This window comes from Scyliorhinus torazame, chromosome 14 (assembly GCF_047496885.1).
Source record: "Scyliorhinus torazame isolate Kashiwa2021f chromosome 14, sScyTor2.1, whole genome shotgun sequence".
Classification (NCBI taxonomy): Eukaryota; Metazoa; Chordata; class Chondrichthyes; order Carcharhiniformes; family Scyliorhinidae; genus Scyliorhinus; species Scyliorhinus torazame.
The window spans coordinates 182,968,403-182,995,449 of NC_092720.1; the positions used below are offsets into that span (position 1 = coordinate 182,968,403).

At 59.8% G+C, this 27,047-nt stretch overlaps 1 protein-coding gene across 2 annotated transcripts in view; it reads left to right on the plus strand.

Moving 5' to 3' along the window:
- The first annotated feature begins 1,757 nt into the window (after window positions 1-1,757).
- LOC140390257 (class I histocompatibility antigen, F10 alpha chain-like) overlaps window positions 1,758-27,047 on the plus strand; it is a 175,934-nt gene continuing 150,644 nt past the window's right edge. For both annotated transcript variants that reach the window (XR_011934600.1, XM_072475262.1), the window contains exons 1-3: window positions 1,758-1,912; window positions 4,599-4,859; window positions 5,043-5,315. Coding sequence is in view for 1 of the 2 variants with exons in the window: in XM_072475262.1 (XP_072331363.1) it covers window positions 1,852-1,912; window positions 4,599-4,859; window positions 5,043-5,315 (595 nt within the window). In the remaining variant the exon portion in view is untranslated. The remainder of the gene's footprint in view (window positions 1,913-4,598; window positions 4,860-5,042; window positions 5,316-27,047) is intronic.

Genomic DNA, 27,047 nt, shown 5'->3' on the forward strand with positions numbered 1-27,047 from the left:
TCCAGGAGCGCCTCCACATCCCGTGACTGGAACCTCGGGGCTGAGCGGCCGCCAGCCATCCAGTCGGGTGTTCCGGTCGGGTGTTCCGGTCGGGTGGGGGGGGGAGCAGCGCGTCCTTATGAGCCGTCACGCCGTGCGGCGTGTATGACGCTGCACGGCATGAACCATGTGTGCAAGCGCGGACCCCGTCACGTCGCTGCTAGCCCATTTCGGGCCGGAGACTTTGCAACCATTTTCCCGGCGTGACGCAAGTCAGCTTTGCGCCGTTTTTTGCGCCGATCGGCGGACTTTGCGCCGATAATGGAGAATTTCATCCATGATTTCCCCAACACTTTGAATAGTTCCGTTGGAAGACATAAGTCACTCATCCAATAATATTTCAGCAAATCTCCTCTGCACCCTCTCCTCGGTCTTGGCATCCTTCCTGAAACAGTCTGACCAGAATTGGACACAATGCTCCATTTGGGGTCTAAGCAATATTTTATAAATGTTCAACATTACCTCCTTGCGTTTGTTCTCTGTATCTTTATTATGAAGTCAAGTGTTCCATTTGTGCTTCTTTAACAGTCTTATCAAACTCCCCTGCCACCTTCAGTGATTTGCGTACACACTCTCTCAGGTCTCTCAGACTCTGCACTCCATTTACAACTGTACCATGCAGTTCATATAACCTCTTCCCATTCTTCCTTTCAAATGCATCACTTTATATAAAATTGCACTTTATCTGCCGTGTGTCTGCCCATTTCACCGTCTGTCTAATGGAACATTGATCTTTACCTTGAGGGAGCTGGGATACAAAATTATGAAAGTGAATCTGTAGTTTTGCAGAGTCCAGGTCAGACCCCATCTGGAGTAGCTGTTCAGTTCTGGTCACCGCCCCTCAGGAAGGGGAGATTGGTCTTGGAAGGGATGCAGTGCTGATTGTGGTGTTGGGTGCTCTGAGGTACAGACGAACCAACACGGTTGCGATTGGTACAACGCTGTTTTATTCCAACTAGTTATTTACACATCTGACTTGATACTCAGCACGTGGTGACAAAGTGAGTGTCTTGATAATGAGGTCCTGGCCCTGTGCTGTTTTCAGGTGGACTGGCCAGGAGGTGTTGTGTTCCTTGTCTTATACTGTGTCTGCTCTTGTCTGTGATTGGCTGTTGTGTTATGTGTGCTAATTGGTCTGTTGGTCTGTCTATCATGATGTGTGTGTTGTGATGTGTGTTTGAATATCATGACACTGATCACCAGAATGATCCCACAGCTGCAAGGGAGTTTGTATAAACCTGGCTTTTATTCCCAGAGTTTAGACTGTTGAGGGGTGATCGGATTGATCTGTTTATAATGTTAAAATGATTCCGCAGTGGTAGATTCCACATCCATTCTCCTCAAAAAATTATGGATGTCCAGACAGTTGGAATTATTAAATCTCAGATTGATAGATTTATATCGGGTAACATTATTTAGAATATGGAGGAAAGTCAGGAACTGGAGTTCAGACCAGCAGTGATCTGATTGAATGGTTAGCACAGATCCCCTCCTGTTCCTCATGTCCTTCCTTCCCTCTGTCTCAAACTTCTTTCAGGCCATTCTGCCCGGCAACTGATGATGTAACAAGTTATTTTTACCTGATTGGGTGGTTCACAATATTGCGGAAATGTTTGTTTCTGAACCTGTTTTGTGTCTATTCTGCCGGAAACTGATGACTCACAAACTCTCTTTATTCTGATCGGTTCAATTATATTTTGGGACCAATCGGATTGTGGCTCACTGTGAACAAGACAAGACGGAAATCACGAGCTGAAAATTTCCCTCCCTTGTCTTGTCGAAGGATTTCCCTTCAATGTTTCCTCCAGCCTGATGGAAGCAACAATGAGTGGACTGATGGTGCTGCTCCTTCTGTGTGGAGAGGTGGCTGCAGGTGAGTGATGGGGTGTGAGAGAGGCAGAGCCAGGCTGGGTATTGGGGCATTAACCCTGGGTCAGTGAGTGATGGGGTGTGAGAGGGGCAGAGCCAGGCTGGGTATTGGGGCATTAACCCTGGGTCAGTGAGTGATGGGGTGTGAGAGGGGCAGAGCCAGGCTGGGTATTGGGGCATTAACCCTGGGTCAGTGAGTGATGGGGTGTGAGAGGGGCAGAGCCAGGCTGGGTATTGGGGCATTAACCCTGGGTCAGTGAGTGATGGGGTGTGAGGGGGGCTGAGCCAGGCTGGGTACTGGGGCATTAACCCTGGGTCAGTGAGTGATGGGGTGTGAGAGGGGCAGAGCCAGGCTGGGTATTGGGGCATTAACCCTGGGTCAGTGAGTGATGGGGTGTGAGAGGGGCAGAGCCAGGCTGGGTACTGGGGCATTAACCCTGGGTCAGTGAGTGATGGGGTGTGAGAGGGGCAGAGCCAGGCTGGGTACTGGGGCATTAACCCTGGGTCAGTGAGTGATGGGGTGTGAGAGGGGCAGAGCCAGGCTGGGTATTGGGGCATTAACCCTGGGTCAGTGAGTGATGGGGTGTGAGAGGGGCAGAGCCAGGCTGGGTACTGGGGCATTAACCCTGGGTCAGTGAGTGATGGGGTGTGAGAGGGACAGAGCCAGGCTGGGTATTGGGGCATTAACCCTGGGTCAGTGAGTGATGGGGCGTGAGAGGGGCAGAGCCAGGCTGGGTACTGGGGCATTAACCCTGGGTCAGTGAGTGATGGGGCGTGAGAGGGGCAGAGCCAGGCTGGGTACTGGGGCATTGGAGCATAGAACATGACAGCGCAGTACAGGCCCTTCGGCCCTCGATGTTGAGCCGACCTGTGAAACCACTCTAAAGCCCAACTCACTATTCCCTTACCGTCCATATGTCTATCCAATGACCATTTGAACGCCCTTAGTGTTGGCGAGTCCACTACTGTTGCAGGCAGGGCATTCCACGCCCTTACTACTCTCTGAGTAAAGAATCTACCTCTGACATCTGTCTTATATCTATCTCCCCTCAATTTAAAGCATTAACCCTGGGTCAGTGAGTGATGGGGTGTGAGAGGGGCAGAGCCAGGCTGGGTACTGGGGCATTAACCCTGGGTCAGTGAGTGATGGGGTGTGAGAGGGGCAGAGCCAGGCTGGGTATTGGGGCATTAACCCTGGGTCAGTGAGTGATGGGGTGTGAGAGGGGCAGAGCCAGGCTGGGTACTGGGGCATTAACCCTGGGTCAGTGAGTGATGGGGTGTGAGAGGGGCAGAGCCAGGCTGGATATTGGGGTTGTGGAGGGAGGGAAACTGTGGGTTGTGAGGGAACTGAGAACAGGTGCATGGGGCTGGACAGTGAAGAGGGAAACGGAGAGAGGAGACGGAGGAATACAGGGGGAATATTCAGACCGATTTGTCACGCAATTAAATCCTGCTGGATTTGTAACTAAACTCCAATTTCCCCCCGTGTGCGCTATATTCCTTCCAAAACAAGAATCCATCTCAATTATGAAAGTTCCAGTTGATTCCAAACATTACAGCATTTTGAGGAAGAGAGTTTCAGATTTCTACTACTGTTTTGGTGAGTAGGTTCCTGGTTAAAGACACCAGACAGCAGCCAAGACGAAGAGAGAGTGAAAGAGAGAGCAGAGAAATCGCAAAGACCCGGGTAGAGACTCCAACGGAGGATAAGGGAAAGAGAGGGAGCGAGAGAGAGAGCGGGAGAAGACATCAGACCCAGCCGCAGACTCCAGAATTTCTACAATTCCCACGCTGACGTTCTGAGGAACATTGTAAATGTCGGTGTTGGTGTTTGGGGGTTCAGACCCTGATGTCTCTCTGTGTGGGTGTTGGGGTTCAGACCCTGATGTCTCTCTGTGTGGGTGTTTAGGGGTTCAGACCCTGATGTCTCTGTGTGGGTGTTGGTGTTTAGGGGTTCAGACACTGATGTCTCTCTGTGTGGGTGTTGCTGTTTTGGGGTTCAGACACTGATGTCTCTCTGTGTGGGTGTTTAGGGGTTCAGACACTGATGTCTCTCTGTGTGGGTGTTGCTGTTTTGGGGTTCAGACCCTGATGTCTCTCTGTGTTGGTGTTTTGGGGTTCATACCCTGATGTCTCTGTGTGGGTGTTGCTGTTTTGGGGTTCAGACCCTGATGTCTCTCTGTGTGGGTGTTGGTGTTTTGGGGTTCAGACCCTGATGTCTCTCTGTGTGGGTGTTGCTGTTTTGGGGTTCAGACACTGATGTCTCTCTGTGTGGGTGTTGGGGTTTTGGGGTTCAGACCCTGATGTCTCTCTGTGTGGGTGTTGCTGTTTTGGGGTTCAGACCCTGATGTGTCTCTGTGTGGGTGTTGCTGTTTTGGGGTTCAGACCCTGATGTTTCTCTGTGTGGGTGTTTTGGGGTTCAGACCCTGATGTCTCTCTGTGTGGGTGTTGCTGTTTTGGGGTTCAGACCCTGATGTTTCTCTGTGTGGGTGTTTTGGGGTTCAGACCCTGATGTCTCTCTGTGTGGGTGTTTTGGGGTTCAGACCCTGATGTCTCTGTGTGGGTGTTGGGGTTCAGACCCTGATGTCTCTGTGTGGGTGTTGGTGTTTTGGGGTTCAGACCCTGATGTATCTCTGTGTGGGTGTTGCTGTTTTGGGATTCAGACCCTGATGTCTCTGTGTGTTTTTCAGGCTCTCACTCTCTCCGGTATTTCTTCACGGGGATAACTCCAATCCCTGGATTCCCGGAGTTTATGATTGTCGGATATGTGGATGATGTCCAGTTTGTGATGTACGACAGCGATCGGAAGGAGATGATTCCCCGGGAGCAGTGGATGGTGGACAGTGAGGGGCCTGAGTCCTGGGAACGGAAGAAGTATCTCGCACGGGAACGGGAGGAGAGTTTCAAATATTATGTTCCGATCCTCATGTCCAGGACCAACCAGTCAGGAGGTGAGTCCCCAATCTCCCAGCACTCGGGGTCCAATGTGGAGAAGCCCTGAGTGGATCGAGATCTAGGAAACAGGCTGATTGGCTGTGGATGGGGCAGTAAATCCCATTGGCTGGGTTTGTATTGTGAATGGGGCCTCCTGGTATGAAAGGCTCTGATTGGTGGATTGTGTTTTTGATCAACAGGGATCCATGTTTACCAGATGATGACTGGCTGTGACCTGAGGGATGACGGGTCAACGACTGGATTTAACCAGAGGGGGTGGGATGGACAAGATTTCCTCAACTACGACAAGAGTAACAACGTGTGGGTAACCCCGGTCCCCTGGGGAGAGAGCATCAAAAACAGGCGGAACCGGAACACGGTCGGCAATCAGGCATGGAGAGATTACCTGGAGGTGGAGTGTATCGAGTGGCTGAGGAAATATCTGGAGTATGGACAGAGGGAACTGAGAGTCGGTGAGTGAGGGGGGACTGAGAGTCGGTGAGTGAGGGGGGACTGAGAGTCGGTGAGTGAGGGGGGACTGAGAGTCGGTGAGTGAGGGGGGACTGAGAGTCGGTGAGTGAGGGGGGACTGAGAGTCGGTGAGTGAGGGGGGACTGAGAGTCGGTGAGTGAGGGGGGACTGAGAGTCGGTGAGTGAGGGGGGACTGCGAGTCGGTGAGTGAGGGGGGGGGGGAGACTGAGAGTCGGTGAGTGAGGGGGAACTGAGAGTCGGTGAGTGAGGGGGGACTGAGAGTCGGTGAGTGAGGGGGGACTGCGAGTCGGTGAGTGAGGGGGGACTGGGAGTCGGTGAGTGAGGGAGGGACTGAGAGTCGGTGAGTGAGGGGGGACTGAGAGTCGGTGAGTGAGAGGGGACTGAGAGTCGGTGAGTGAGGGGGGGACTGAGAGTCGGTGAGTGAGGGGGGACTGAGAGTCGGTGAGTGAGGGAGGGACTGAGAGTCGGTGAGTGAGAGGGGACTGAGAGTCGGTGAGTGAGGGGGGAATGAGAGTCGGTGAGTGAGGGGGGGACTGAGAGTCGGTGAGTGAGGGGGACTGGGAGACGGTGAGTGAGGGGGGACTGGGAGTCGGTGAGTGAGGGGGGACTGGGAGTCGGTGAGTGAGGGGGGACTGAGAGTCGGTGAGTGAGGGGGGACTGAGAGTCGGTGAGTGAGGGGGGACTGAGAGTCGGTGAGGGAGGGAGGGACTGAGAGTCGGTGAGGGAGGGAGGGACTGAGTCGGTGAGGGAGGGAGGGACTGAGAGTCGGTGAGGGAGGGAGGGACTGAGTCGGTGAGGGAGGGAGGGACTGAGAGTCGGTGAGGGAGGGAGGGACTGAGAGTCGGTGAGGGAGGGAGGGACTGAGAGTCGGTGAGGGAGGGAGGGACTGAGAGTCGGTGAGGGAGGGAGGGACTGAGAGTCGGTGAGGGAGGGAGGGACTGAGTCGGTGAGGGAGGGAGGGACAGAGAGTCGGTGAGGGAGGGAGGGACAGAGTCGGTGAGGGAGGGAGGGACAGAGAGTCGGTGAGGGAGGGAGGGACAGAGAGTCGGTGAGGGAGGGAGGGACAGAGAGTCGGTGAGGGAGGGAGGGACAGAGTCGGTGAGGGAGGGAGGGACAGAGAGTCGGTGAGGGAGGGAGGGACAGAGAGTCGGTGAGGGAGGGAGGAACAGAGAGTCGGTGAGGGAGGGAGGGACAGAGAGTCGGTGAGGGAGGGAGGGACAGAGAGTCGGTGAGGGAGGGAGGGACAGAGAGTCGGTGAGGGAGGGAGGGACAGAGAGTCGGTGAGGGAGGGAGGGACAGAGAGTCGGTGAGGGAGGGAGGGACAGAGAGTCGGTGAGGGAGGGAGGGACAGAGAGTCGGTGAGGGAGGGAGGGACAGAGAGTCGGTGAGGGAGGGAGGGACAGAGAGTCGGTGAGGGAGGGAGGGACAGAGAGTCGGTGAGGGAGGGAGGGACAGAGAGTCGGTGAGGGAGGGAGGGACAGAGAGTCGGTGAGGGAGGGAGGGACAGAGAGTCGGTGAGGGAGGGAGGGACAGAGAGTCGGTGAGGGAGGGAGGGACAGAGAGTCGGTGAGGGAGGGAGGGACAGAGAGTCGGTGAGGGAGGGAGGGACAGAGAGTCGGTGAGGGAGGGAGGGACAGAGAGTCGGTGAGGGAGGGAGGGACAGAGAGTCGGTGAGGGAGGGAGGGACAGAGAGTCGGTGAGGGAGGGAGGGACAGAGAGTCGGTGAGGGAGGGAGGGACAGAGAGTCGGTGAGGGAGGGAGGGACAGAGAGTCGGTGAGGGAGGGAGGGACAGAGAGTCGGTGAGGGAGGGAGGGACAGAGAGTCGGTGAGGGAGGGAGGGACTGAGAGTCGGTGAGGGAGGGAGGGACTGAGAGTCGGTGAGGGAGGGAGGGACTGAGAGTCGGTGAGGGAGGGAGGGACTGAGAGTCGGTGAGGGAGGGAGGGACTGAGAGTCGGTGAGGGAGGGAGGGACTGAGAGTCGGTGAGGGAGGGAGGGACTGAGAGTCGGTGAGGGAGGGAGGGACTGAGTCGGTGAGGGAGGGAGGGACTGAGTCGGTGAGGGAGGGAGGGACTGAGAGTCGGTGAGGGAGGGAGGGACTGAGAGTCGGTGAGGGAGGGAGGGACTGAGAGTCGGTGAGGGAGGGAGGGACTGAGAGTCGGTGAGGGAGGGAGGGACTGAGAGTCGGTGAGGGAGGGAGGGACTGAGAGTCGGTGAGGGAGGGAGGGACTGAGAGTCGGTGAGGGAGGGAGGGACTGTGAGTCGGTGAGGGAGGGAGGGACTGAGAGTCGGTGAGGGAGGGAGGGACTGAGAGTCGGTGAGGGAGGGAGGGACTGAGAGTCGGTGAGGGAGGGAGGGACTGAGAGTCGGTGAGGGAGGGAGGGACTGAGAGTCGGTGAGGGAGGGAGGGAGGGACGGAGAGTCGGTGAGGGAGGGACTGAGAGTCGGTGAGGGAGGGAGGGAGGGACTGAGAGTCGGTGAGGGAGGGAGGGAGGGACTGAGAGTCGGTGAGGGAGGGGAGAACTGAGAGTCGGGGAGGAAGGGACTGAGAGTCGGTGAGTGAGGGGGGACTGAGAGTCGTTGTGTGAGGGGGTGTGGTGATACACCACTGTACTTTCCTACCATTGTACATAGTATATAATAGTTGTGTGTAACGTGGCCCTGTAATACTGTGTATTGTGCTGTAGCTCTGCAGAGGTTCGGTCACTGATAGGTAACCCGACCTGGCCACGGAGAGCTCCGCCTTAGCCACTCCCCCGGGAGTCAGTATAAGAACCCTCTTCTGGGACTGGCCCCATTCTGTCTGGGGTCGTCTGTGTCGGGTAAGCCTCCCATGTAGAATATTAAAGCCTTAGTTAAAGTCTCACATGTCTTTGTGGTTCTTGACGCTTAGTGCATCAATTTAATATACTGCAGTTATAATGGAGGCTGCTCTGAAACCCGACAAGCTCTCGCTCGACCCCCACGCTCCAATCAGCTTTTCAACTGCTGGCTCCGGTGTTTCGAGGCCTACCTGGAAGCATCCTCAGCCTTCGCCAAAACGGACGCCGACCGACTCCACCTCCTGTACTCACGGCTCGACTACGGGCTTTTCGACCTCATCACAACGACCTACGCCGATGCCATCGTGAAGCTCAAAAGCCGGTATGCACGAACTGTTAATTCTATTTACGCTCGCCACCGCCTTGCCTCCCGGCACCAGCAGCCGGGTGAACCCCTACCCGTGTTCGCTCGGGACCTCCGTGCCCTCGCGCTCACCTGCAACGCGCTGAGCGGAACACTGAGGCCCTGGCGCTCGATGCCTTTGTAGCCGGCATCACTTCCGTCCCAATTCGCCAACTCCTACTGGAACAAACTACCCTGACTCTGGACACGGCAGTCACTATGGCAGAGGCCCAACAGGCAGCCTACGACAATAATGCGTCCTACACGCCTGCCCAAACTTCCTATACGCCTGCCCACGTTCCCTACGTGGCCGCTACCTCCCTGCCGCCCGCCCAGCAACAACCCCTGCAAGTCACAGCTCACCCAGCCACACCAGCAGTAAAAATAATGCCTGGGCCCCAGTGTTACTTTTGTGGCCAGGCAAAACACCCCAGGAAACGCTGCCCTCCTAGAGATGCTACCTGTTCAGCCTGTGGTAAGAAAGGCCACTTTGCAAACGTCTGCCGCTCCACTACTGCCTCGGGGTCCAACGCCGCGGCCTGCTACTCCTGGGTGCCGCCATCCTCCGTTCCCGGCTCGCTATTCGACACGTGCGACGCAAGGGCGCCGCCATCTTTGATCATCCCCGGCCCGGCTCACTTCACTTCCGGTTCGCTGATCGTCACTTCCGGTTCGCTGATCGTGACTTCCGGTTCGCCGATCGTGACTTGCGATCCGCCACCGATCGTCGCTTACGGGTCCGCCCCGCCGCCGACCGTCACTTCAGATCCTGGGCACTCGACCTCAGGCCCCCTCTCCACGTGGTGTGCATGGGCGCCGCCCGGAACACAGAATTACGTCCCTTACGGTCCCCCGCCGATCGTCACTTCCGGTCCTGCGCACTCGACCGAAATGCTGCAAACAACTGAGATGCAGCCAACGACAGCAACCTGGCCTCCAACAGCAGCCTCCAACGCCTGGGCGCCGCCACCTTCTTCCGCAGGCTGCTCCCCGGATCCGGCACCCTTCTCCAACAGCTCCACCATCGCATCCATCGTCCTCGACCAGGACCGACCGCATCAGCTCGCCAGATCCACCATGGAGGTGCAGGTAAATTGTTTCACTGTTACCTGCCTCTTCGACAGCGGCAGCACGGAGAGCTTCCTCCACCAAGACACCGTGCGCCGCTGCTCCCTCAAGGTACGACCCACGCGCAGGCATATTTCCATGGCCTCCAACTCCCAGTCGGCCGAGGTTTGGGGCTACTGCGTCGTCACCCTCTCAGCGAACGGCGCGGTGTTCCAGGATTTCAAATTCATGGTCCTCCCTCACCTCTGTAACCCCGCGATCCTCGGCCTGGACTTCCAATGCCACCTGCACAGCCTCACCTTGCATTTTAACGGCCCCCTCTCCCCCTCACGGTCTCCAACCCCCAGTTCTTCCCTGACCCCCCCCCTCCACCGGGTCCCACCTGTAGTCTCTCCACGCTCAGGATCCCCCCCCTTCACTGTTTGCTAATCTCACCCCCGACTGCAAGCCCGTGGCTACTAAAAGTCTGTGTTACAGTTTCGGGGACCGCCAATTCATTCGAGCGGAGATTAAGCGCCTTCTCTCGGAAAAGATCATTGCTCACAGCACCAGCCCCTGGCGAGCTCAAGTGGTGGTAGTCAAGTCTAGCGGGAAACACCGCATGGTCACTGACTACAGTCAGACCATCAACCGGTACACGCTGCTTGATGCGTATCCCCTCCCCCGCATATCTGACATGGTCAACCGGATTGCACAGTACCGGGTGTTCTCCACCATAGACTTGAAATCCGCCTGCCACCAGCTCCCTATCTGCCCGGAGGACCGTAACTTCACGGCCTTCGAGGCGGACGGCCGCCTCTACCACTTTCTTAGGGTACCCTTTGGCGTCACCAATGGAGTCTCGGTCTTCCAACGGCAGGTGGACCGAATGGTGGACCAGAACAGACTGCGGGCTACCTTCCCGTATCTGTACAACGTCGCCATCTGCGGCCACAACCAGCAGGACCATGACATCAACCTCAGTAAGTTCCTCCAAACTGCCAAACGCCTCAATCTCACGTACAACGAGGCAAAATGTGTTTTCGGCACCACCCGCCTCGCCATACTCGGCTACGTGGTGGAGAACGGTGTCCTCGGCCCCGATCCCGACCGTCTGCGCCCCCTTCTCGAACTCCCCATTCCCACCTGCCCCAAAGAATTGAGGCGATGCCTTGGGTTCTTTGCCTACTATGCCCAGTGGGTGCCCGAGTACGCTGACAAGGCCCGACCCCTCCTCCGTTCCCCCTCATTCCCCCTCCCGCCCGAGGCCTGCCAGGCCTTCCACCTCCTAAAAACCACTATCGCCAAAGCCGCCATGCATGCGGTAGACGAGTCTGCACCATTCCAAGTCGAGAGCGATGCCTCCGACTTTGCCCTGGGTGCCACCCTCAACCAGGCGGGCAGGCCCATCGCCTTCTTTTCCCGCACACTCCAAGGCCCCGAGATCAGCCACTCCTCTGTTGAGAAGGAGGCACAGGCCATAGTGGAAGCCGTCTGGCACTGGAGGCACTACCTCGCCGGAAAACCATTTACCCTCGTTACTGACCAACGATCAGTTGCGTTCCGCAGGGATCAGTGCTGGGACCTTTGCTGTTTGTAGTATATATAAATGATTTGGAGGAAAATGTAACTGGTCTGATTAGTAAGTTTGCAGACGACACAAAGGTTGGTGGAATTGCGGATAGCGATGAGGACTGTCGGAGGATACAGCAGGATTTAGATTGTCTGGAGACTTGGGCGGAGAGATGGCAGATGGAGTTTAATCCGGACAAATGTGAGGTAATGCATTTTGGAAGGTCTAATGCAGGTCGGGAATATGCAGTGAATGGTAGAACCCTCGAGTATTGAAAGTCAAAGAGATCTAGGAGTACAGGTCCACAGGTCACTGAAAGGGGCAACACAGGTGGAGAAGGTAGTCAAGAAGGCATATGGCATGCTTGCCTTCATTGGCCGGGGCATTGAGTATAAGAATTGGCAAGTCATGTTGCAGCTGTATAGAACCTTAGTTAGGCCACACTTGGAGTATAGTGTTCAATTCTGGTCGCCACACTACCAGAAGGATGTGGAGGCTTTAGAGAGGGTGCAGAAGAGATTTACCAGAATGTTGCCTGGTATGGAGGGCATTAGCTATGAGGAGCGGTTGAATAAACTCGGCTTGTTCTCACTGGAACGAAGGAGGTTGAGAGGAGACCTGATAGAGGTATACAAAATTATGAGGGGCATAGACAGAGTGGATAGTCAGAGGCTTTTCCCCAGGGTAGAGGGGTCAATTACTAGGGGGCATAGGTTTAAGGTGAGAGGGGCAAGGTTTAGAGTAGATGTACGAGGCAAGTTTTTTTTACGCAGAGGGTAGTGGGTGCCTGGAACTCGCTACCGGGGGAGGTGGTAGAAGCAGGGATGATAGGGACATTTAAGGGGCATCTTGACAAATACATGAATAGGATGGGAATAGAAGGATATGGACCCAAGAAGTGTAGAACATTGTAGTTCAGTCGGGCAGCATGGTCGGCACGGGCTTGGAGGGCCGAAGGGCCTGTTCCTGTGCTGTACATTTCTTTGTTCTTTGTTATATTACGGTGGAGGATCGAACTCTCCACTTACAATTATACTATCTAATACCGGCCAGGTAAGCTCAATGATCCTCCTGATGCCCTGTCCCGTAGTACTTGTGCCAACGCACAGGATGACCGACTGCGGGCACTAGATAATGACCTCTGTCACCCGGGCGTCAGGCGGCTCTACCACTACATCAAGGGCCACAACCTACCCTTCTCAGTCGAGGAGGTCAAGGCCGTGACTAGGAACTGCCAAGTCTGTGCGGAGTGCAAGCCGCAATTCTACAAGCCAGACAAGGCGCACCTAATCAAGGCTACCCGCCCCTTTGAACGTCTCAGCATTGACTTCAAAGGGCCCCTCCCCACCCACAACCGCAACACTTACTTCCTCAACGTCATCGATGAGTACTCGCGGTTCCCCTTCGCCATTCCCTGCCCCGACACGACCACCGCCACCATCATCAAAGCGTTCACGACCTCTTCATGCTGTTCAGTTATCCCAATTACATTCACAGTGACCGGGGCTCCTCCTTCATGAGTGAGGAGCTGCGTCGGTACCTGCTTGCCAGGGGCGTTGCCTCGAGCAGGACGACCAGTTACAACCCCCGGGGGAATGGACTGGTGGAGAGGGAGAACGCGACAGTTTGGAAGGCCGTGCTGCTAGCCCTCAAGTCCAAAGGCCTACCAGTCTTCCGTTGGCAGGAGGCCCTCCCGGCCGCACTCCACTCCATCCTGTCTCTTTTGTGTACTGCAACGAATGCTACCCCTCATGAGCGGATGTTTCTCTTCTCCAGGAGATCGGCATCCGTGACATCGCTTCCATCCTGGCTCCTGTCCCCGGGAGACGTACTGCTCCGCAAGCACGTGCGGACCTCTAAGGCGGAGCCCCTGGTGGAGAGAGTCCATCTCCTCCACGCCAACCCACAGTACGCGTACATAGCGTACCCCGACGGGCGTGAGGAGACCGTCTCCATCAAGGACCTGGCCCCCTCTGGGGCCCCTGCCGCCCCCGCTCCGCAAACTCCACCCCACTCCCTCTCTGCTCCCGTCGATCACTCGGCCTGTTACTACTCCGTGCCAGCCGCTGTCATCCCGCAGTTTCGCCTCGAGCCAGCCGAAGCAGTGGGGGAAGTCATGCCGCCTCGCGAACCAGCACCACCGACCGCACGGATACCGCCGGACACTACCTCAGCGCCGCAGCTCCGACGTTCAAAGAGATCGACCAAACCCATCGTTCGTCTCGACCTTTGACGACACGGAACCTCCTGATGGACTCTGTTCACTGTTTGCTACTCCATATTTTCACCCCGGACTTCCTTCTAAACAAGGGGTGAATGTGGTGATACACCACTGTACTTCCCTACCGTTGTACATAGTGTATAATAGTTGTGTGTAAGGTGGCCCTGTAATACTGTGTATTGTACTGTAGCTCTGCAGAGGTTCGGTCACTGATAGGTAACCCGACCTGGCCACGGAGAGCTCCGCCTTAGCCACTCCCCCGGGAGTTACGTATAAGAACCCTCTTCTGGGACCGGCCCCATTCTGTCTGGGGTCGTCTGTGTCGGGTAAGCCTCCCATGTAGTATATTAAGTCTTAGTTAAAGTCTCAAATGTCTTTGTGGTTCTTGACGCTTAGTGCATCAGGGGGGGACTGAGGATCGTTGAGGGAGGGAGGGACTGAGAGTCTGAGTGAGGGGGGACTGAGAGTCGGTGAGTGAGAGGGGACAGAGTCGGTGAGTGAGGGGGGGACTGAGAGTCAGTGAGTGAGGCGGGACTGAGAGTCAGTGAGGGGGGGGACTGAGGGACGGGGGACTGCGAGTCGCTGAGTGAGAGGGGGACTGAGTCGGTGAGTGAGGGGGGGACGGAGAGTCGGTGAGTGAGGGGGGACTGAGAGTCGGTGAGTGAGGGGGGACTGAGAGTCGGTGAGTGAGGGGGGACTGAGAGTCGGTGAGTGAGGGGGGACTGAGAGTCGGTGAGTGAGGGGGGGGACTGAGAGTCGGTGAGTGAGGGGGCACTGAGCCACTCCCCCGGGAGTTACGTATAAGAACCCTCTTCTGGGACCGGCCCCATTCTGTCTGGGGTCGTCTGTGTCGGGTAAGCCTCCCATGAGGTATATTAAGTCTTAGTTAAAGTCTCAAATGTCTTTGTGGTTCTTGACGCTTAGTGCATCAGGGGGGGACTGCGGATCGTTGAGGGAGGGAGGGACTGAGAGTCTGAGTGAGGGGGGACTGAGAGTCGGTGAGTGAGAGGGGACAGAGTCGGTGAGTGAGGGGGGGACTGAGAGTCAGTGAGTGAGGCGGGACTGAGAGTCAGTGAGGGGGGGGGACTGAGGGACGGGGGACTGCGAGTCGCTGAGTGAGAGGGGGACTGAGTCGGTGAGTGAGGGGGGGACGGAGAGTCGGTGAGTGAGGGGGGACTGAGAGTCGGTGAGTGAGGGGGGACTGAGAGTCGGTGAGTGAGGGGGGACTGAGAGTCGGTGAGTGAGGGGGGGGACTGAGAGTCGGTGAGTGAGGGGGCACTGAGTGAGGGGGGACTGAGTGACGGTGAGTGAGGTGGGACGGAGATTCGGTGAGTGAGGGGGGTGACTGAGAGTCGCTGAGTGAGGGGGGACTGCGAGTCGGTGAGTGAGGGGGGACTGCGAGTCGGTGAGTGAGGGGGGACTGCGAGTCGGTGAGTGAGGGGGGACTGCGAGTCGCTGAGTGAGAGGGGGACTGAGTCGGTGAGTGAGGGGGGGACGGAGAGTCGGTGAGTGAGGGGGGACTGAGAGTCGGTGAGTGAGGGGGGACTGAGAGTCGGTGAGTGAGGGGGGACTGAGAGTCGGTGAGTGAGAGGAGGGGCTGAGTGTCGGTGAGTGAGTGGGGGGGGACTGAGTGTCGGTGAGTGAGGGGGGACTGAGTGTCGGTGAGTGAGGGGGGACTGAGTGTCGGTGAGTGAGGGGGGACTGAGTGTCGGTGAGTGAGGGGGGACTGAGTGTCGGTGAGTGAGGGGGGACTGAGTGTCGGTGAGTGAGGGGGGACTGAGTGTCGGTGAGTGAGGGGGGACTGAGTGTCGGTGAGTGAGGGGGGACTGAGTGTCGGTGAGTGAGGGGGGACTGAGTGTCGGTGAGTGAGGGGGGACTGAGTGTCGGTGAGTGAGGGGGGACTGAGTGTCGGTGAGTGAGGGGGGACTGAGTGTCGGTGAGTGAGGGGGGACTGAGTGTCGGTGAGTGAGTGGGGACTGTGTGTCGGTGAGTGAGAGGGGGGGACTGAGTGTCGGTGAGTGAGGGGGGGGACAGAGTCGGTGAGTGAGGGACTGAGAGTCGGCGAGTGAGGACGGACTGAGGGTCGGTGAATGAGGGGAGGTACTGATTGTCGGTGAGTGAGGGGAGGGACTGAGTATCGGTGAGTGAGGGGGGACTGAGAGTCGGTGAGTGAGGGTAACTTAGGGACGGGAGACAGAGAGTCGGTGAGTGAGGGGGGACTGAGTGTCGGTGAGTGAGGGGGGACTGAGAGTCGGTGAGTGAGGGGGGACTGAGAGTCGGTGAGTGAGGGGTGGACTGAGATTCGGTGAGTGAGGGGGGGGACTGAGTGTCGGTGAGTGAGTGGGGACTGAGTGTCGGTGAGTGAGAGGGGGGGACTGAGTGTCGGTGAGTGAGGGGGGGGACTGAGTGTCGGTGAGTGAGGGGGAACAGAGTCGGCGAGTGAGGACGGACTGAGAGTCGGTGAATGAGGGGAGGGACTGAGTGTCGGTGAGTGAGGGGAGGGACTGAGTATCGGTGAGTGAGGGGGGACTGAGAGTCGGTGAGTGAGGGTAACTTAGGGACGGGAGACAGAGAGTCGGTGAGTGAGGGGGGACTGAGAGTCGGTGAATGAGGGGAAGGACTGAGTGTCGGTGAGTGAGGGGAGGGACTGAGTATCGGTGAGTGAGGGGGGACTGAGAGTCGGTGAGTGAGGGTGACTTAGGGACGGGAGACAGAGAGTCGGTGAGTGAGGGGGGACTGAGTGTCGGTGAGTGAGGGGGGGACTGAGAGTCGGTGAGTGAGGGGGGGGACAGTGAGTCGGTGAGGTGAGGGGGGACTGAGAGTCGGGGAGGGAGCGGGGGGGGGGGACTGAGAGTCGGTGAGTGAAGTCGGACTGAGAGTCGGTGAGTGAGGGGGGACTGAGAGTCGGTGAGTGACGGGGGGACTGAGAGTCGGTGAGTGAGGGGGGACTGAGAGTCGGTGAGTGAGGGGGGGACTGAGATTCGGTGAGTGAGGGGGGGGACTGAGTCTCGGTGAGTGAGGGAGGGGGACTGAGTGTCGGTGAGTGAGGGAGGGGGACTGAGTGTCGGTGAGTGAGGGGGGGGACTGAGTGTCGGTGAGTGAGGGGGGGGACTGAGGGACGGGGGACACAGAGTCGGTGAGTGAGGCGGGACAGAGTCGGTGAGTGAGGGGGTGACTGAGAGTCGGTGAGTGAGGGGGGGACAGAGTAGGTGAGTGAGGGGGGGGACAGAGTCGGTGAGTGAGGGAGGGGGACTGAGAGTCGGGGAGGGAGGGACTGAGTCTGTGAGTGAGGGGTGGACTGAGAGTCGGTGAGTGAGGGGTGTCTGAGTGACCGTGAGTGAGGGGGGACTGAGTGTCGGGGAGGGAGGGACTGAGTCGGTGAGTGAGGGGGGGGAATGTGTGTCGGTGAGTGAGGGGGGACCGATAGTCGGTGAGTGAGGGGGGACTGAGAGTCGGGGAGGGAGGGACAGAGTAGGTGTGTGAGGGAGGGACTGAGAGTCGGTGAGTGAGGGAGGGACTGAGAGTCGGTGAGTGAGGGAGGGACTGAGAGTCGGTGAGTGAGGGAGGGACTGAGAGTCGGTGAGTGAGGACGGACTGAGAGTCGGTGAGTGAGCGACTGAGTGTCGGTGAGTGAGGGGGGACTGAGTGTCGGTGAGTGAGGAGGGGGGACCGAGAGTCGGTGAGTGAGGGGGGGGGACTGAGAGTCGTCAGGGAGGGATGGACTGAGTGTCGGTGAGTGAGGGGGGACTGCGAGTCGGTGAGTGAGGGGGGACTGTGAGTCGGTGAGTGAGGGGGGACTGTGAGTCGGTGAGTGAGGGGGGACTGAGAGTCGATGAGTGAGGGGGGACTGTGTCGGTGAGTGAGGGGGGGACTGAGATTCGGTGAGTGAGGGGGGGGACTGAGTCTCGGTGAGTGAGGGAGGGGGACTGAGTGTCGGTGAGTGAGGGAGGGGGACTGAGTGTCGGTGAGTGAGGGGGGGGACTGAGTGTCGGTGAGTGAGGGGGGGGACTGAGGGACGGGGGACACAGAGTCGGTGAGTGAGGCGGGACAGAGTCGGTGAGTGAGGGGGTGACTGAGAGTCGGTGAGTGAGGGGGGGACAGAGTAGGTGAGTGAGGGGGGGGACAGAGTCGGTGAGTGAGGGAGGGGGACTGAGAGTCGGGGAGGGAGGGACTGAGTCTGTGAGTGAGGGGTGGACTGAGAGTCGGTGAGTGAGGGGTGTCTGAGTGACCGTGAGTGAGGGGGGACTGAGTGTCGGGGAGGGAGGGACTGAGTCGGTGAGTGAGGGGGGGGAATGTGTGTCGGTGAGTGAGGGGGGACCGATAGTCGGTGAGTGAGGGGGGACTGAGAGTCGGGGAGGGAGGGACAGAGTAGGTGTGTGAGGGAGGGACTGAGAGTCGGTGAGTGAGGGAGGGACTGAGAGTCGGTGAGTGAGGGAGGGACTGAGAGTCGGTGAGTGAGGGAGGGACTGAGAGTCGGTGAGTGAGGGAGGGACTGAGAGTCGGTGAGTGAGGACGGACTGAGAGTCGGTGAGTGAGCGACTGAGTGTCGGTGAGTGAGGGGGGACTGAGTGTCGGTGAGTGAGGAGGGGGGACCGAGAGTCGGTGAGTGAGGGGGGGGGACTGAGAGTCGTCAGGGAGGGATGGACTGAGTGTCGGTGAGTGAGGGGGGACTGCGAGTCGGTGAGTGAGGGGGGACTGTGAGTCGGTGAGTGAGGGGGGACTGTGAGTCGGTGAGTGAGGGGGGACTGAGAGTCGATGAGTGAGGGGGGACTGTGTCGGTGAGTGAAGGGGGGACTGAGTGTCGGTGAGTGAGGGTGGACTGAGTGTCGGTGAGTGAGGGTGGACTGAGTGTCGGTGAGTGAGGGGGGACTGAGAGTCGGTGAGTGAGGGGGGACTGAGAGTCGGTGAGTGAGGGAGCGACTGAGAGTCGGGGAGTGAGGGAGGGACTGAGAGTCGGTGAGTGAGGGGGGACTGAGAGTCGGGGAGTGAGGGGGGACTGAGAGTCGGGGAGGGAGGGACTGAGAGTTGGTGAGTGAGGGGGGGGGACTGAGAGTCGGTGAGTGAGGGCGGGGACTGAGAGTCGGTGAGTGAGGGGGGACTGAGTCGGTGAGTGAGGGGGGACTGAGTCGGTGAGTGAGGGGGGACTGCGAGTCGGTGAGTGAGGGGGGACTGAGAGTCGGTGAGTGAGGGGGGACTGAGAGTCGGTGAGTGAGGGGGGACTGTGAGTCGGTGAGTGAGGGGGGACTGTGAGTCGGTGAGTGAGGGGGGACTGTGAGTCGGTGAGTGAGGGGGGACTGAGAGTCGGTGAGTGAGGGGGGACTGAGAGTCGGTGAGTGAGGGGGGACTGAGAGTCGGTGAGTGAGGGGGGACTGAGAGTCGGTGAGTGAGGGGGGACTGAGAGTCGGTGAGTGAGGGGGGACTGAGAGTCGGTGATTGAGGGGGCACTCAGAGTCGGTGAGTGAGGGGGGACTGAGTGTCGGTGAGTGAGGCGGGGGGGGACTGTGTCGGTGAGTGAAGGGGGGACTGAGTGTCGGTGAGTGAGGGTGGACTGAGTGTCGGTGAGTGAGGGTGGACTGAGTGTCGGTGAGTGAGGGGGGACTGCGAGTCCGTGAGTGAGGGGGGACTGCGAGTCGGTGAGTGAGGGGGGACTGCGAGTCGGTGAGTGAGGGGGGACTGCGAGTCGGTGAGTGAGGGGGGACTGCGAGTCGGTGAGTGAGGGGGGACTGCGAGTCGGTGAGTGAGGGGGGACTGCGAGTCGGTGAGTGAGGGGGGACTGCGAGTCGGTGAGTGAGGGGGGACTGCGAGTCGGTGAGTGAGGGGGGACAGAGTCGGTGAGTGAGGGGGGACAGAGTCGGTGAGTGAGGGGGGACTGAGAGTCGGTGAGTGAGGGAGGACTGAGAGTCGGTGAGTGAGGGGGGACTGAGAGTCGGTGAGTGAGGGGGGACTGAGAGTCGGTGAGTGAGGGGGGACTGAGAGTCGGTGAGTGAGGGGGGACTGAGAGTCGGTGAGTGAGGGGGGGGGACTGAGTCAGTGAGTGAGGGGGGGGACAGTGTCGGTGAGTGAGGGGAGGGACTGAGTATCGGTGAGTGAGGGGGGACTGAGAGTCGGTGAGTGAGGGGGGACTGAGGGACAGGGGACTGAGTGTCGGTGAGTGAGGGGGGACTGAGTCGGTGAGTGAGGGGGGACTGAGAGTCGGGGAAGGAGGGACTGAGAGTCGGGGAAGGAGGGACTGAGAGTCGGGGAAGGAGGGACTGAGAGTCGGGGAAGGAGGGACTGAGAGTCGGGGAAGGAGGGACTGAGAGTCGGGGAAGGAGGGACTGAGAGTCGGGGAAGGAGGGACTGAGAGTCGGGGAAGGAGGGACTGAGAGTCGGGGAAGGAGGGACTGAGAGTCGGGGAAGGAGGGACTGAGAGTCGGGGAGGGAGGGGGGACTGAGTGTCGGTGAGTGATTGGGGGGGACTGAGTGTCGGTGAGTAGGGGGGGGGGACTGAGTGACAGGGGACTGAGTGTCGGTGAGTGAGGGAGACGACTGAGTGTCGGTGAGTGAGGTGGGACTGAGTGTCGGTGAGTGAGGTGGGACTGAGTGTCGGTGAGTGAGGTGGGACTGAGTGTCGGTGAGTGAGGTGGGACTGAGTGTCGGTGAGTGAGGGGGGACTGAGAGTCGGTGAGTGAGGGGGGACTGAGAGTCGGTGAGTGAGGGGGGACTGAGAGTCGGTGATTGAGGGGGCACTCAGAGTCGGTGAGTGAGGGGGGACTGAGTGTCGGTGAGTGAGGCGGGGGGGGACTGTGTCGGTGAGTGAAGGGGGGACTGAGTGTCGGTGAGTGAGGGTGGACTGAGTGTCGGTGAGTGAGGGTGGACTGAGTGTCGGTGAGTGAGGGGGGACTGCGAGTCCGTGAGTGAGGGGGGACTGCGAGTCGGTGAGAGAGGGGGGACTGCGAGTCGGTGAGTGAGGGGGGACTGCGAGTCGGTGAGTGAGGGGGGACTGCGAGTCGGTGAGTGAGGGGGGACTGCGAGTCGGTGAGTGAGGGGGGACTGCGAGTCGGTGAGTGAGGGGGGACTGCGAGTCGGTGAGTGAGGGGGGACTGCGAGTCGGTGAGTGAGGGGGGACAGAGTCGGTGAGTGAGGGGGGACAGAGTCGGTGAGTGAGGGGGGACTGAGAGTCGGTGAGTGAGGGAGGACTGAGAGTCGGTGAGTGAGGGGGGACTGAGAGTCGGTGAGTGAGGGGGGACTGAGAGTCGGTGAGTGAGGGGGGACTGAGAGTCGGTGAGTGAGGGGGGACTGAGAGTCGGTGAGTGAGGGGGGACTGAGAGTCGGTGAGTGAGGGGGGACTGAGAGTCGGTGAGTGAGGGGGGACTGAGAGTCGGTGAGTGAGGGGGGACTGAGAGTCGGTGAGTGAGGGGGGACTGAGAGTCGGTGAGTGAGGGGGGACTGAGAGTCGGTGAGTGAGGGGGGTCTGAGAGTCGGTGAGTGAGGGGGGTCTGAGAGTCGGTGAGTGAGGGGGGTCTGAGAGTCGGTGAGTGAGGACGGACTGTGAGTCGGTGAGTGAGGGGGGGACTGAGAGTCGGTGAGTGAGAGGGGGACTGAGAGTCGGTGAGTGAGGGGGGGACTGAGAGTCGGTGAGGTGAGGGGGGGACTGAGAGTCGGTGAGTGAGGGGGGGACTGAGAGTCGGTGAGTGAGGGGGGGACTGAGTCGGTGAGTGAGGGGGGGGACTGAGAGTCGGTGAGTGAGGGGGGGACTGAGAGTCGGTGAGTGAGGGGGGGACTGAGAGTCGGTGAGTGAGGGGGGGACTGAGAGTCGGTGAGTGAGGGGGGGACTGAGAGTCGGTGAGTGAGAGGGGGACTAAGAGTCGGTGAGTGAGGGGGGGTACTGAGAGTCGGTGAGTGAGGTGGGGGACTGAGAGTCGGTGAGGTGAGGGGGGGGGACTGAGTCAGTGAGTGAGGGGGGGGACAGTGTCGGTGAGTGAGGGGAGGGACTGAGTATCGGTGAGTGAGGGGGGACTGAGAGTCGGTGAGTGAGGGGGGACTGAGGGACAGGGGACTGAGTGTCGGTGAGTGAGGGAGACGACTGAGTATCGGTGAGTGAGGGGGGACTGAGTCGGTGAGTGAGGGGGGACTGAGAGTCGGGGAAGGAGGGACTGAGAGTCGGGGAAGGAGGGACTGAGAGTCGGGGAAGGAGGGACTGAGAGTCGGGGAAGGAGGGACTGAGAGTCGGGGAAGGAGGGACTGAGAGTCGGGGAAGGAGGGACTGAGAGTCGGGGAAGGAGGGACTGAGAGTCGGGGAAGGAGGGACTGAGAGTCGGGGAAGGAGGGACTGAGAGTCGGGGAAGGAGGGACTGAGAGTCGGGGAAGGAGGGACTGAGAGTCGGGGAAGGAGGGACTGAGAGTCGGGGAAGGAGGGACTGAGAGTCGGGGAAGGAGGGACTGAGAGTCGGGGAAGGAAGGACTGAGAGTCGGGGAAGGAGGGACTGAGAGTCGGGGAAGGAGGGACTGAGAGTCGGGGAGGGAGGGGGGACTGAGTGTCGGTGAGTGATTGGGGGGGACTGAGTGTCGGTGAGTAGGGGGGGGGGACTGAGTGACAGGGGACTGAGTGTCGGTGAGTGAGGGAGACGACTGAGTGTCGGTGAGTGAGGTGGGACTGAGTGTCGGTGAGTGAGGTGGGACTGAGTGTCGGTGAGTGAGGTGGGACTGAGTGTCGGTGAGTGAGGTGGGACTGAGTGTCGGTGAGTGAGGTGGGACTGAGTGTCGGTGAGTGAGGGGGGACTGCGAGTCCGTGAGTGAGGGGGGACTGCGAGTCGGTGAGTGAGGGGGGACTGCGAGTCGGTGAGTGAGGGGGGACTGCGAGTCGGTGAGTGAGGGGGGACTGCGAGTCGGTGAGTGAGGGGGGACTGCGAGTCGGTGAGTGAGGGGGGACTGCGAGTCGGTGAGTGAGGGGGGACAGAGTCGGTGAGTGAGGGGGGACTGAGAGTCGGTGAGTGAGGGAGGACTGAGAGTCGGTGAGTGAGGGGGGACTGAGAGTCGGTGAGTGAGGGGGGACTGAGAGTCGGTGAGTGAGGGGGGACTGAGAGTCGGTGAGTGAGGGGGGACTGAGAGTCGGTGAGTGAGGGGGGACTGAGAGTCGGTGAGTGAGGGGGGACTGAGAGTCGGTGAGTGAGGGGGGTCTGAGAGTCGGTGAGTGAGGGGGGTCTGAGAGTCGGTGAGTGAGGGGGGTCTGAGAGTCGGTGAGTGAGGACGGACTGTGAGTCGGTGAGTGAGGGGGGACTGAGAGTCGGTGAGTGAGGGGGGTCTGAGAGTCGGTGAGTGAGGACGGACTGTGAGTCGGTGAGTGAGGGGGGGACTGAGAGTCGGTGAGTGAGAGGGGGACTGAGAGTCGGTGAGTGAGAGGGGGACTGAGAGTCGGTGAGGTGAGGGGGGGACTGAGAGTCGGTGAGTGAGGGGGGGACTGAGAGTCGGTGAGTGAGGGGGGGACTGAGTCGGTGAGTGAGGGGGGGGACTGAGAGTCGGTGAGTGAGGGGGGGACTGAGAGTCGGTGAGTGAGGGGGGGACTGAGAGTCGGTGAGTGAGGGGGGGGACTGAGAGTCGGTGAGTGAGGGGGGGACTGAGAGTCGGTGAGTGAGAGGGGGACTAAGAGTCGGTGAGTGAGGGGGGGTACTGAGAGTCGGTGAGTGAGGTGGGGGACTGAGAGTCGGTGAGGTGAGGGGGGGGGACTGAGTCAGTGAGTGAGGGGGGGGACAGTGTCGGTGAGTGAGGGGAGGGACTGAGTATCGGTGAGTGAGGGGAGGGACTGAGTATCGGTGAGTGAGGGGGGACTGAGAGTCGGTGAGTGAGGGGGGACTGAGGGACAGGGGACTGAGTGTCGGTGAGTGAGGGAGACGACTGAGTATCGGTGAGTGAGGGGGGACTGAGTCGGTGAGTGAGGGGGGACTGAGAGTCGGGGAAGGAGGGACTGAGAGTCGGGGAAGGAGGGACTGAGAGTCGGGGAAGGAGGGACTGAGAGTCGGGGAAGGAGGGACTGAGAGTCGGGGAAGGAGGGACTGAGAGTCGGGGAAGGAGGGACTGAGAGTCGGGGAAGGAGGGACTGAGAGTCGGGGAAGGAGGGACTGAGAGTCGGGGAAGGAGGGACTGAGAGTCGGGGAGGGAGGGGGGACTGAGTGTCGGTGAGTGATTGGGGGGGACTGAGTGTCGGTGAGTAGGGGGGGGGGACTGAGTGACAGGGGACTGAGTGTCGGTGAGTGAGGGAGACGACTGAGTGTCGGTGAGTGAGGGAGACGACTGAGTGTCGGTGAGTGAGGTGGGACTGAGTGTCGGTGAGTGAGGTGGGACTGAGTGTCGGTGAGTGAGGTGGGACTGAGTGTCGGTGAGTGAGGTGGGACTGAGTGTCGGTGAGTGAGGTGGGACTGAGTGTCGGTGAGTGAGGTGGGACTGAGTGTCGGTGAGTGAGGTGGGACTGAGAGTCGGTGAGTGAGGTGGGACTGAGAGTCGGTGAGTGAGGGGGGACTGAGAGTCGGTGAGTGAGGGGGGACAGAGAGTCGGTGAGTGAGGGGGGAAAGAGAGTCGGTGAGTGAGGGGGGACTGAGAGTCGGGGAGGGAGGGACTGAGAGTCGGGGAGGGAGGGGGGGGGACTGAGAGTCGGTGAGTGAGGGAGGGACTGAGTCGGTGAGTGAAGTCGGACTGAGAGTTGGTGAGTGAGGGGGGGGGACTGAGAGTCGGTGAGTGAGGGCGGGGACTGAGAGTCGGTGAGTGAGGGGGGACTGAGAGTCGGTGAGTGAGGGGGGACTGAGAGTCGGTGAGTGAGGGGGGACTGAGAGTCGGTGAGTGAGGGGGGACTGAGAGTCGGTGAGTGAGGGGGGACTGAGAGTCGGTGAGTGAGGGGGGACTGAGAGTCGGTGAGTGAGGGGGGACTGAGAGTCGGGAAAGGAGGGACTGAGAGTCGGGGAGGGAGGGGGGACTGAGTGTCGGTGAGTGACTGGGGGGGACTGAGTGTCGGTGAGTAGGGGGGGGTGACTGAGTGTCGGTGAGTAGGGGGAGGGGACTGAGTGTCGGTGAGTGAGGGGGGACTGAGGGACAGGGGACTGAGTGTCGGTGAGTGAGGGAGACGACTGAGTGTCGGTGAGTGAGGTGGGACTGAGAGTCGGTGAGTGAGGGGGGACTGAGAGTCGGTGAGTGAGGGGGGACTGAGAGTCGGTGAGTGAGGGGGGACTGAGAGTCGGTGAGTGAGGGGGGACAGAGTCGGTGAGTGAGGGGGGACTGAGAGTCGGGGAGGGAGGGACTGAGAGTCGGGGAGGGAGGGGGGGCCTGAGAGTCGGTGAGTGAGGGAGGGACTGAGAGTTGGTGAGTGAGGGGGGGGGACTGAGAGTCGGTGAGTGAGGGAGGGACTGAGAGTCGGTGAGTGAAGTCGGACTGAGAGTTGGTGAGTGAGGGGGGGGGACTGAGAGTCGGGGAGGGAGGGGGGACTGAGTGTCGGTGAGTGAGGTGGGACTGAGGGACAGGGGACTGAGTGTCGGTGAGTAGGGGGGGGGACTGAGTGTCGGTGAGTGAGGTGGGACTGAGTGAGGTGGGACTGAGAGTCGGTGAGTGAGGGGGGACTGAGAGTCGGTGAGTGAGGGGGGACTGAGGGACAGGGGACTGAGTGTCGGTGAGTAGGGGGGGGGACTGAGTGTCGGTGAGTGAGGTGGGACTGAGTGAGGTGGGACTGAGAGTCGGTGAGTGAGGGGGGACTGAGAGTCGGTGAGTGAGGGGCGGACTGCGAGTCGGTGAGTGAGGGAGGGACTGAGAGTCGGTGATTGAGGGGGGACTGAGAGTCGGTGATTGAGGGGGGACTGAGAGTCGGTGATTGAGGGGGGACTGAGAGTCGGTGAGTGAGGGGGGACTGAGAGTCGGTGAGTGAGGGGGGACTGCGAGTCGGTGAGTGAGGGGCGGACTGCGAGTCGGTGAGTGAGGGGGGGACTGAGAGTCGGTGAGTGAGGGAGGGACTGAGAGTCGGTGATTGAGGGGGGACTGAGAGTCGGTGAGTGAGGGGGGACTGAGAGTCGGTGAGTGAGGGGGGACTGAGAGTCGGTGAGTGAGGGGCGGACTGCGAGTCGGTGAGTGAGGGGCGGACTGCGAGTCGGTGAGTGAGGAGGCGACTGAGAGTCGGTGAGTGAGGGAGGGACTGAGAGTCGGTGATTGAGGGGGGACTGAGAGTCGGTGAGTGAGGGAGGGACTGAGAGTCGGTGAGTGAGGGGGGGGACTGAGAGTCGGTGAGTGAGGGAGGGACTGAGAGTCGGTGAGTGAGGGAGGGACTGAGAGTCGGTGAGTGAGGGGGGGGACTGAGAGTCGGTGAGTGAGGGAGGGACTGAGAGTCGGTGAGTGAGGGAGGGACTGAGAGTCGGTGAGTGAGGTGCGGACTGAGAGTCGGTGAGTGAGGGGGGGGACTGAGAGTCGGTGAGTGAGGGGGGGACTGAGAGTCGATGAGTGAGGGGGGGACTGAGAGTCGGTGAGTGAGGTGCGGACTGAGAGTCGGTGAGTGAGGGGGGGGACTGAGAGTCGGTGAGTGAGGGAGGGACTGAGAGTCGGTGATTGAGGGAGGGACTGAGAGTCGGTGAGTGAGGGAGGGACTGAGAGTCGGTGAGTGAGGGGGGGGACTGAGAGTCGGTGAGTGAGGTGCGGACTGAGAGTCGGTGAGTGAGGGGGGGGACTGAGAGTCGGTGAGTGAGGGGGGGACTGAGAGTCGGTGAGTGAGGTGCGGACTGAGAGTCGGTGAGTGAGGGGGGGGACTGAGAGTCGGTGAGTGAAGGGGGGTCTGAGAGTCGGTGAGTGTGGGGGACTGAGAGTCGGTGAGTGAGGACGGACTGAGAGTCGGTGAGTGAGGGGGGGACTGAGAGTCGGTGAGTGAGGGGGGGCTGAGAGTCGGTGATTGAGGGGGGACTGAGAGTCGGTGATTGAGGGGGGACTGAGAGTCGGTGATTGAGGGGGGACTGAGAGTCGGTGATTGAGGGGGGACTGAGAGTCGGTGAGTGAGGGGGGACTGAGAGTCGGTGAGTGAGGGGGGACTGAGAGTCGGTGAGTGAGGGGGGACTGAGAGTCGGTGAGTGAGGGGGGGACTGAGAGTCGGTGAGTGAGGGGGGGCTGAGAGTCGGTGATTGAGGGGGGACTGAGAGTCAGTGAGTGAGGGGGGGCTGAGAGTCGGTGATTGAGGGGGGACTGAGAGTCGGTGAGTGAGGGGGGACTGAGAGTCGGTGAGTGAGGGGGGACTGAGAGTCGGTGAGTGAGGGGGGGACTGAGAGTCGGTGAGTGAGGGGGGGGACTGACAGTCTGAGTGAGGGGGGGGACTGACAGTCGATGAGTGCGGGGGGGACTGAGAGTCGGTGAGTGAGGGAGGGACTGAGAGTCGGTGAGTGAGGTGCGGACTGAGAGTCGGTGAGTGAGGGGGGGGACTGAGAGTCGGTGAGTGAGGGGGGGACTGAGAGTCGATGAGTGAGGGGGGGACTGAGAGTCGGTGAGTGAGGTGCGGACTGAGAGTCGGTGAGTGAGGGGGGGGACTGAGAGTCGGTGAGTGAGGGAGGGACTGAGAGTCGGTGTTTGAGGGAGGGACTGAGAGTCGGTGAGTGAGGGAGGGACTGAGAGTCGGTGAGTGAGGTGCGGACTGAGAGTCGGTGAGTGAGGGGGGGGACTGAGAGTCGGTGAGTGAGGGGGGGACTGAGAGTCGATGAGTGAGGGGGGGGACTGAGAGT